This window comes from Artemia sp. Qi Xiang Cuo, chromosome 7 (assembly GCF_049724085.1).
Source record: "Artemia sp. Qi Xiang Cuo chromosome 7, ASM4972408v1, whole genome shotgun sequence".
Taxonomy (NCBI): Eukaryota; Metazoa; Arthropoda; class Branchiopoda; order Anostraca; family Artemiidae; genus Artemia; species Artemia sp. Qi Xiang Cuo.
Window position 1 is genome coordinate 79,316,302 of NC_142800.1, and position 11,323 is coordinate 79,327,624.

Below are 11,323 nucleotides of genomic sequence, written 5' to 3' on the forward strand. Positions count from 1 at the left end.
CTATATATTGCAATAAACAAAATAAAAAGTCATCACTTTAATAAATATTAAATATATAACAAGTTCATTTTAATTTCAACTCCGTTGCAAGAATTGGTTTCTCAAGCCGCTTGAGCAGTGGCTGCAACTGGTGCTGAAGCCTGTGCTGAAGCTGGTGCTGCAACTGGTTTATTTTCCAAAGGAGTATCACCTTCCCTTGGTTTACTTTTGTTAAACTTCTTTCTATTTTGTGCTTTCTTGTTCTGTGCTCGCTTCAACTGGGATTGTCTTTGCTTAGTTTTTCTAAGTTGAGCCCTTCTTATTTGTTGTTTTCTGCTTAACCTATTTGGAGTGCACCTTTTGTTCTTACGGTTCCTGTTAGCTGGTCGACCTTTTTTATTTGCTTTTCGTCCCTCTGCATCTTCAACTACATCTGTCTCGTCGTTTTCTCTTTTCTCAACTGGCTGATCACCTTGCATTTCTGTTAGATCCTTTTCTTCTGGTAATTCTATATCACCTTCCCTAGGGCACCCCTTTGCCCCCTTATTTCTGTTTTTGTTTTTAGCATTATTTGGTCGTCTCTGATTTCTTACAGGTTTCTGATTTGGTCTTCGCTTCTGTTGTTGCCTTCGCTGCTGATTCTTTTTCGGTTGTCCTTTTCTGTTTCCTCCCTTTTTCACCCTTCCTTCTGTGTCCTCAGCTTCTTTAATTTCTGTTTCAGGGCTTTTTGCAACTGCTATAGAATCTTTCGTAGACTTATCACCCTCTACTGCTAAAGCGGCTGGATCAGCAACAGCAGTGGGGGTTTCTGGTGCAGCGGGTGCCTTATTCAATTCATCTTTTTGAGATACAACTTTGTTGTCGTCAGCGGCTTTTTCAACGCCTTTGGCTTCAGTATTTGGTTCAACAAGAGGCACAAGCCTAAAAAGAACACAGAATAATTATTAATGGGCGAATAAAAGAATGAAAATTTGTACCGCATTTCCAAGTCGTATTTTGTTTTGTAGCTGGATCACTTACACCATTGGACATAAGTTTGCATATCAAAATAATAGGTCCAATTGGAGTCCAGGTGCAAGTCTAGAAACAGCAGTTGAATAATTGGCACAAGTGTATAAACAATGGTTCGTTTCAGATCTTACGCTCGCGGTATGGACGGCTTTCGAATAGACATTAATAATAAAAAGCCCTGGTGGGGCTTGTGAACCATTCTATAATTCATAAGCGATATATAGTGCATAACTTTTCAGTGTATAACTTATGCACTGAAAATTCATACCAATGGTGTCAATTGCGAACCTTACCATATAATTCGTGAAACAAAAATCAAAGGAAAGGATAGAAACTAGATGAAATTTAAAAGTAGCAACAAACAATAGATAAATGTCAAACCGAAAAAAAAAGAAAAAACATGATGTAAAGGAAAAAGAAAGAGAGGATAAAAACAAATTTGCATCGAAAGACACCAGAAAAATTTACTGTAAGTTTTGGTAACTGAAGGCATAAAGTAGAACTTCTGGTCATTTTCTGGCTGCGAAGATACGGCTTTGAGCTTCGGTATCTTATGGAATTTTCATTGGGTGAAATGTATGAATTCCGCTAAGAAACTTACCAAACTTTTTAGGGTTGGAGGGAGGGGGGCTTCTACCAGGAGCATTGTTGTTTTGCCATTGAGACGCAAGAATTTTCCCATTTTGATCAGTTTTTTGTTTCTTATTATGTTTAAGAGGGGGAGGGGGTGAGAATGTTTCATCCTAGCGCGTCAAATGATGTAGTGGCTCGAATTGGGAATGTGGAACGGGAAAATATAAGACATCGGCTAAATGTGGGAAATGACGCAAAACTAATGTTTTGTCTCGATTTATCTTCAACTTTTAAATGCATTCCAGCTCAAAACGGGAGATGCTTTTTAGTATTTAACTTTGGGTTCATTCCATTTATAATTATTAATAACTCAGTCATACTTCCCACTTAATATTTTTCCTAAGGGCCCAAAAACAAATTGAAAAATTGAGCCGACGAATTTACTTTTTTCTTAGCCCCCCGCCTCACACACACTATAAGAAATACCGGTACCCCCTTTCCAAGGCCTCCTTTTGAATGTATGTGCACCTGCATAAATAGTTCCTTAAATACTTATAAATACATATTTCTTATAAATACATATTTCTTATATATACATATTTCTTATAAATACATATTTCTCATTAAGCCTGCAATCCCGGCGCCAAATGAGCACAATTTTGAAGTCTCAGCAAGGGTCACTGATCAAATTTTTATTTTTGACATTACAAATCCCTGCGCAATCACCTACACACGTGGGACACATTTAACCATGTTTCTGACAGCTTACAGAGGATCATTAGTTGATGTTACATATGCATAGCTGTTTTTTCTAAATACCAAAGAATGTTAGCCATCATTAAATAGACACCAGCCTTTAGAGTTAAATATCACATATTTTATGGTGATATTACTGGGGCTACTTTTTGGCCCTCACTGGGTATGAACGAGGGGTTGTCCGCTACCCACCACCTAATGTAAATCTTATAGGGCTGCTTGGTCTCCCACGAGTGATGCACTGCACGGTATGCGTAGTTACACTTTCGCCTCACCATGTCTTCTCTCACCAAGTGTGACACTTCACCCTCGTGAGGCACACCTCACATAGTGCACGGGACTTTTGAACGTTCCCCTGGGGTATAAAGGTTCATCGGCTTCTTAAGGTATATGTTACCCCTGAGACTAGCAATTTCACGAAAAAGCCAGCAGCTAAAAACTTGCATCAAAAGGCTAAGATACTCATATGATAGGTTTCAGTAATCACAGATCTATCCATTCAGCGAACCAACATTATAATATTACTTAGAATTTCTCCCAGAGAAGGTCCAAACATGCAAAAACAAAGAAAAAATAAAGAAAGAAATAGGAAAGTCGTCCTTCTTCGACAGTTTTTAATAAATTTTCAGCTTATTCTTAACCTAAAAAAATGGGCAGATGTATAGATGTATACAACTGAGTCTCAAATATTGAGTGATAGCAAAATTTTTGTCTTTCATTGAGAAAATAAAAACACATGAGAGCTGAAAAATAGCATGCCAATACTTTCAAAGAGAACATAAGCCTTAAGGCTCATTTCATATTTGTTTTAAGGAGGCCCTAGACGGTCAATCATTTTGATCAGAAGATACCTTCAATCGATTGACGTGTGCTATAATTAATCTTCAATCGATCCTTCAATCAACTCTTCAATCTCGACCAAAGCTAATGTAACACACTGCTTTTGATCAAAATGATTGAGTCATTCAAACTTTCTATCAATCATCGTCAACGCTTGACTCAAGCGTCAAACAAGTTCCTAGACGGTCAACCATGCAATCGATTGACGAGTCAATAGACGGACGGAAGCTTTTGATCAAAATGATTGACCGTCCAGCTCCTCCTACTGAAACAGAAAGGTTATTGTGCCAAATTACTAACTTTTACTTCCGAGTTCCAGGAGCAATAATGTTTTGCAACATTAATATTCTCTTTTTTGACAAAGTTACTAATTACCAGTCTCTTTTTTGACAAAGTTACCATTTAGTAACCAACAGTATGCCTTTTGAGAAGAAAGCAAAGGTATTATAACGCAAATTAATTATTCCAGTGAAACTTAAGAAAAATATGTGAATTATTTATTTTTCATAAGATTACTCACTTGGTCAAAGTTTAAATATAATAGTTCTTTTTAGCATGATAATAAAAGTTTTAAAATTAAAAAAAAAACATACCTTTTTGCTTCTTCTTGAAGATACTGTCAATTTTAACTAAACAATTAGATTTTGTGGAAAGCTTGATTGTCTGCCATTTTTATTGTAGAATCACCTGGGGAAGAATCACTTGTGTAGAATCACTTGTCACCTGGGGTGCCAATTCACAAAAATTTAGGGGAGGCAGGACAAGGATTTTTTAAACTTTCAAAAATAAACACACAAAATCTTTTTTTAAAAACCTAGTGGACGGGATTTGGTTTTTGTTAGTTTTTTGTTCAAAATACCAAATAAGGATATTATCATAATCTGGGAGGTAATTACCCCCTCCCTGCCCTCTGAATTGCCATGACGCTCCTCACTTCATTATCTGCTTTAAAAAAAATGACAGATTGAAGATGCTGTTTTGGCAAAAGAATTTTCTGAACTGAAACAGTATTGGAGTTTTGATCTCCTGACACCAGAACCTATTTTTTTTCAGGGACCCAAACCTCAATAAATTTACCAACTTAAAGTGAAATATTTGCCAAATACTGGCTGAAGATAGTCTGCCATAGATCTGAAACAAAAAAGTTTAAAAACCACCAAGGCTCCATATCTGGTTTCATGTTTACTACAAAACTGTCAGAAATAGTCAGGGGCGTTGTTTGGGGGTGGCAAGGGGGGCAGTTGCCCCCCCAATAATGAGGAGAAAAAAATATTATACATCTCATGCCCTTTGACTATCCAAATATGGACCCATTTTGCCCCCCCCCCCCCCAATAAAAATGCTGGAGATTCGCTCCTGAAAATAGTAGGCTACAATCTGAGACTTAAGTTCTATGGGGACTTAAGTTTTAAGATCTAATGACTTAGTTTTAGGGGGGTGGGGGTAAAATATAATTTCTGATGCAAATGAGAGGTTAGTTTAAACTTCACCCCACCCTCACTCTTAATGTGCAAATATATACCCTGAATTGGTATATATAGAGGTGGGGGTAAAATTGGTAAATATCTACCAAATCATATTATTGAGTTAGGACTAAAGTGAATACACCATTCGATGCCTTTTTTTATGCTGATTACGAATATAATAAGCATTTCTATCGGAAATGAATTTCAGCCCCCCCCCCAATATATACATAACGTAACCCAACCTAACCTAACCCTGAATGGGCATATATAGGGGGGGGGGCTGAAACTCATTTCCGATAGAAATGCTTATTACATTCGTAATCAGCATAAAAAAAGGCATCGAATGGTGTATTCACTTTAGTCCTAACTCAATAATATGATTTGGTAGATATTTACCGTAAAATTCATTTGGGGCAAAATTGATAATTACATTTGGAAAAAGCATAAAAAAGGCATCGAGTGGTATGTTCACTTTATTTGTTAGTCAATAATATGAACAAAGAAAAATTTACCTAGTGTCTTATTAATGTCCGGATGAACCATATAACCTTCTCCTATAATCTTGATTTCTAATATTAATGCACGGAGGATTTAAGTAGCAAATTTAAGACACAGTACAAATAAAATGTTTATACTGTGTTAAAAGTTGAATTATACATGAATTTATTTTGCTTCTTATTTAAACAAAGTTTTCTTACCGGACAGCAGGAAGGCTTACTGCCAAAATAGAAAGAAGTATTAACAGCTTCATTATTAAACTGAGACTGAATTGCAGAAATTCAGACTTTATCGGTTCCTTTACCGGGTAACTAAAAAACGTGACAATTACAACTGAGTATCAAAACAGAGTAACGGTACAATCCGCTTAAGGGTTTTTCCCATTTGACCAGTTTGATTAATTTTATTTCTAATATTTATTTCTCATTCCAGACCTTATTCTCGACTTTTCTATAGTTTGGATGCGCTGGTTTATACTTTTATTGGAAGTATCTTTGTATTGTATTGTCCTGGAATGGAATTTTTCCAGGGTTGAATTTCCCTCGGTTAACACTGCCGCAGTTTCACACAAAACGGGAATTTTTGCATTGATTTGCCAAAATTTCTTCGTTTTTTCCTGGAAGTTTATGCGACATAAAGCTTCAACGGCTGCGTCAAAATATTTATACAGAGGTGTTAAAAAAGGCATCCGTATTTTTCATTCGAAATCTTTTTTAAACCAAACAATGGAAATAAATGAAAAATTAATCATTATTTGTAAGAAATCATTTATTATCATAGGAAAAAAGACATCCGGGCCATTCAAACAAATATTTAATCCTCCAGGTCGGAAAGCACATTTCCAGGAGAATTAACATATACGATAAGACTTATTTATTAGGTATAGCTAATCTGGGGTAATACAGGCTAGCCTTTTGAATAATTTTTCTTGGCTTCCAGAACTTCATTTAGCCTATTCTTATCCCTATGCTGTTTAAATAGCTTATATCCATTTTCGTGCCTCAGCGGCTGCACTACTGTTAGCCTACTGTGTACTGTGTGCCTACTGTGTAGCCTACTGTGTCTGTATAAACATTTTTGCGAGGTCCATGCATCCGCTCTTTGTAAACCATCTCACAATTAAGAAAAAAAAGAAAAAAAAAGAAAAGAAAAAGCGTCAGTGTGAACCAAGCGTTTGGCACTGGAATGAGCTTTGATTAAAGGGGTAAAGTTTTGGCTCGAATTAAATCACGCTAAAGCTTTTTTTGCATTTTTAAAAACGCTTGTGTTTCAAGATTCGTCTTTAAGAAATGGGATAAAATTTTAACTTTACCGTAAAGAGCAAGGTGTTGAGGAGGAGAAAACACCCCTCATATAAGTAGTAATTTCTCTTCGTTTTAAGTTTTAATGTTGCTCCTTATTTTAAGTTGAAAAAACTTGTTTTTTTTTTTATTTCCGCTCGTTTTTTTACATAATGAGTAGTAAGAGAGGTGATGATTTCACGAGTGATTGCGTAATATTTCTTACCATGGGGCAGTCAGCTATACACTTTCACGGGTGATTGCGTAATAAGCCTTACCACGGGCCAAGCACCTATTACTACGAACGATACTTGTCCTATCAGACGGGTTTTCATATACTTTGCGTACGTGCCCATACCAAACAGGTTGGTTATAATCTGTTCTGCTTCAAGTTTTCTCTGGCACAATTAACTGAATTTCTATTTCATGATAAACAAGTTTTTTTTTTATGTTAAATCCGTGCTGGAAAAACCGATGTATCTTTTTTAGTTTTCTTTAAATTACATATTCGTAAGAGACTTGAATTAAAAGAGAATAGTTTTTATTTGCAAGGATATTAGTAGAGGAAAAAAATGAGGGGTGCATTTACATTATTGGAGATTAATGATGGAGCTAACAACAGTGATGTAATTACTTCTTTAGTTTACGAGATTTGCGAATTTTTTTTGCGAAAAGATATTTGCGAAAAGATATTTGCGTAGACGCTTACAAGGGGCATTGATAGAAGTTAGTCAAGAGATTAATTGAAAAGGAAAAACATAGTAAAATTATTAATTTGCCTCTCTTTAACTAGCCGTGTGTTTATTTATAAAACGTACTAAATTTTTGAAACTTTTTTTAAATTTAAAAAGAAATGTATTAACATTGTACTGAGGGGGTGGGTTGCAGATCTTTGGTAGGTTATCTATTGTTAAGTTACAGAGTAGCACGTTGATCTGAGGGAGGTCGGTGCTAAACGTGTTAACTTAAAAGGGGGGTATCCCTTTTTTTTTTTTCGTAAATAGGGCTCCCTGTTTTCAGAAACGCTTAACTATAAATAAGGCTATTTTGTCTTTCTGAACTTTATGTTCGAGGCAGGGATAACTATTTAGTTTAAATAATTCTAGGAGGAATTGAGTTTTGTGGCTTGTGTGGAAAAATGGTACTTGTTAAATATTAGGGTAAACATTCGACTATAAATAAGGCTATTGCGTCTTTCTGAACTTTCTGTTGGAGGCGGGGGTAAGTATTTAGTTTAAATAGTTCTAGGAGGAATTGAGTTTTGTGGATGGTGTTGAACAATGGTAAGTGTTGAATATTTGGGTAAACATACGGTTAAGAAACGCTTCACTATAAATAAGTCTCTTGTGTCTTTCTGAACTTTCTGTGCGAGGCAGGGATAACTATTTAGTTTAAATAATTCTAGGAGGACTTGAGTTTTGTGTGTGGTGTGGAAATATGGTACTTGTTAAATATTCGGGTAAACAGTCGACTATAAATATGGCTATTGCGTCTTTCTGACCTTTCTGGTGGAGGCGGGGGTAAGTATTTAGTTTAAATATTTCTAGGAGGACTTGAGGTTTGTGGATGGTGTTGAAAAATGGTAAGTGTTGAATATTTGGGTAAACATACGGTTAAGAAACGCTTCACTATAAATCATTCTATTGTTTCTGTAATTTCTTTCTTTGATTTTCTTTTTTTAATATTTATTTTAATTTTTTCTAGGAGGAATTGAGTTTTTTGGCTGGTGTGGAAAAATGGTACTTGTTAAATATTAGGGTAAACATTCGACTATAAATTAGGCTATAGTGTCTTTCTGAACTTTCTCTTGGAGGCGGGGGTAAGTATTTAGTTTAAATAATTCTAGGAGGAATTGAGTTTTGTGGCTGGGGTTGAAAAATGGTAATTGTTGAATATTTTGGTAAACATACGGCTAATAAACGCTTCACTATAACTAAGTCTATTGAGTCTTTCTGAACTGTCTGTGCGAGGCAGGGATAACTAATTAGTTTAAATAATTCTAGGAGGAAGTGAGTTTTGTGGATGGTGTGTAAAAATGGTACTTGTTAAATATTCGGGTAAACATTCGACTATAAATTTGGCTATTGCGTCTTTCTGAACTTTCTGTTGGAGGCGGGGGTAAGTATTTAGTTTTAATAATTCTAGGAGGAATTGAGTTTTGTGGATGGTGTTGAAAAATGGTACGTGTTGAATATTTGGGTAAACATACGGCTAAGAAACGCTTCACTATAAATAAGGCTCTTGTGTCTTTCTGAACTTTCTGTGCGAGGCAGGGATAACTATTTAGTTTAAATAATTCTAGGAGGAATTGAGTTTTGTGGCTGGTGTGGAAAAATGGTACTTGTTAAATATTAGGGTAAACATTCGACTATAAATAAGGATATTGCGTCTTTCTGAAATTTCTGTTGGAGGCGGGGGTAAGTATTTAGTTTAAATAGTTCTAGGAGGAATTGAGTTTTGTGGGTGGTGTGGAAAAATGCTACTTCTTACATATTCGGGTACACATTCGACTATAAATAGGGCTATTGCGTCTTTCTGAACTGTCTGTTGGAGGCGGGTGTAAGTATTTAGTTTAAATAATTCTAGGAGGACTTGAGTTTTGTGGATGTTTTTTAAAATTTATAAGATATTAATATTGTTGTAATAATTTTTTTAAGTAACGATACACTAAAAAACAGTATTTTGGGTCTTTCTGAACTTTCTCTGCGAGGCAGTGATAACTACTTAGTTTAAATAATTCTATTAGGACTTGAGTTTTATGTGTGGTGTGGAAAAATGGTACTTGTTAAATATTCGGGTGGTTTTTCTTTACTTGATGGTCATTAAAAACGAAATTTTTGTGTTAAATAAGTAGTTTTTGTATATTTTAAAATAGCTTTAAAGGGTTTGAGAGACTCAGTTGCCTAATTCCGTGTGGTTTTCCTTTACTTGGTGGTCATTAAAAACGAAATTTTTGTGTTAAATAAGTAGTTTTTGTATCTTTTAAAAGAGCTTTACGGGGATTGATAGACTCAGTTGCCGGATTCCGTGTGGTTTTTCTTTACTTGGTGGTCATTAAAAACTTAATTTTTGTGTTAAATAAGTAGTTTTTGTATCTTTTAAAATAGCTTTTAGGGGAGTGAGAGACTCAGTTTGCTGATTCAGTGTGATTTTTCTTTACTTTATGGTAATTAAAATCTAAATTTGGGTGTTAAATAAGTAGTTTTTGTATCTTTTAAAAGTGCTTTACGGGGATTGAGAGACTCAGTTGACGGATTCCGTGTGGTGTGTCTTTTATTTGTGTTAATTAAAGAAGGAAATTGTGTGTTCTATAAGTAGTTTTTGTATCTTTTAAAAGAGCTATACGGGGTTTGAGATACTCAGTTGCCTGATTCCGTGTGGTTTTTCTTTACTTGATGGTCATTAAAAACGAAATTTTTGTGTTAAATAAGTAGTTATTGTAACTTTTAAAGGAGCTTTACGGGGATTGAGAGACTCAGTTTTACCTTGTCACAGTTACATTTTCTTGATTTTTCAAAGTTCATTTAGAATTTCTCACCTTGAAAAGCAAGACTTGAAATATTTCAGTAGTGTTTGGTTGTGGTTTACCTTATCACAGTTACACTTTCTATATTTTTCAAAGTTAATTTGAATTTCTTTAATTTAAATTAAATACTTGTAATATTTTAGTAGTGTTTGTTTGTGTTTTACCTTGTCACATTTAAATTTTCTTGATTTTTCAAAGTTAATTTTGAATTTCTTTCGTTTAAATGCAAGAGTTGTAATATTTCAGTTATTTTAGGTTATTTTTTACATTTATAAAGTAAATGGTATTTATTTTTAAAATTTAATTTTTAATTTATTTACATGAAATGGAAGAGTTGGAATATTTAATTAGTGTTTGGTTTTGGTTTTCATTTGCACACTTTAAATTTCTATATATTTAAAATTTAATTTTTAAATAGTTTAGAATAAATTATATATATTGAATATTTCATTCTTGTTTTGTGGTGGTTGAACTTGTAAGAGTTAAATTTTCTTGATTTTACATTTTATTGATTTTTAAAATTTCATTTTTAATTTCTTTCGATTAAATGGAAGAGTTTTAATATTTCAGTATTGTTTGGTTGTGTTTTACCTTGTCACATTTAAATTTTCTTTATTTTTTAAAATTTCATTTTGAATTTATTTCGATGAAATGCAAGAGTTGGAATAGTTCAGTAGTGTTTGGTTGTGATTTACCTTGTCACAGTTACATTTTCTTGATTTTTCAAAGTTCATTTTTAATTTCTTTCGATGAAATGCTAGAGTTGGAATAATTCAGTAGTTTTTTGTTGTGGTTTACGTTGTCACATTTACATTTTATTTTTTTTTCAAAGTTCATTTTGAATTTCTTTCGCTGAAATGCAAGAGTTGGAATATTTCAGTTGTGTTTGTTTGTGTTTTACATTGTCACAGTTGCATTTTCTTGATTTTTAAAAGTTCATTTTGAATTTATTTCGCTGAAATGCAAGAGTTTGACTCATTCAGTGTAAAAGTTACATTTTATTGATTTTACAAAGTTCATTTTTAATTTATTTCGATGAAATTCAAGAGTTGTAATATTTGAGTAGTGTTTGGTTGTGTTTTACCTTGTCACATTTACATTTTTTTTATTTATCAAAGTTCAGTTTGAATTTATTTCGTTGAAATGCAAGAGTTGTAATATTTCAGTATTGTTCGCTTTTGTTTTACATTGATAACTTTAATATTATTGATTTTTAAAATTTCATTTTGAATTTATTTAGTTGTAATGCAAGAGTTGGAATATTTCAGTAGTGTTTGGTTGTGTTTTACCTTGTCACAGTTAAATTTTATTGATTTTTAAATGTTCATTTTTAATTTGTTTGTTTGAAATGCAAGAGTTGGAATATTTCAGTAGTGTTTTGTTTGTGGTTTACC

The 11,323-nt window shown here is 33.7% G+C and overlaps 1 protein-coding gene across 1 annotated transcript; it reads right to left on the minus strand.

The window, feature by feature from the left end:
- Window positions 1-22: 22 nt before the first annotated feature.
- Window positions 23-5,455, minus strand: LOC148950732 (uncharacterized). The gene is made up of 2 exons (XM_089092609.1): window positions 5,324-5,455; window positions 23-900 (listed from the first exon to the last, which is right to left on the minus strand). The coding sequence occupies exons 1-2, from the start codon at window positions 5,374-5,376 to the stop codon at window positions 102-104; spliced, it is 852 nt and encodes a 283-aa protein (XP_088948735.1). The 5' UTR covers window positions 5,377-5,455; the 3' UTR covers window positions 23-101.
- Between the last annotated feature and the right edge of the window lie 5,868 nt (window positions 5,456-11,323).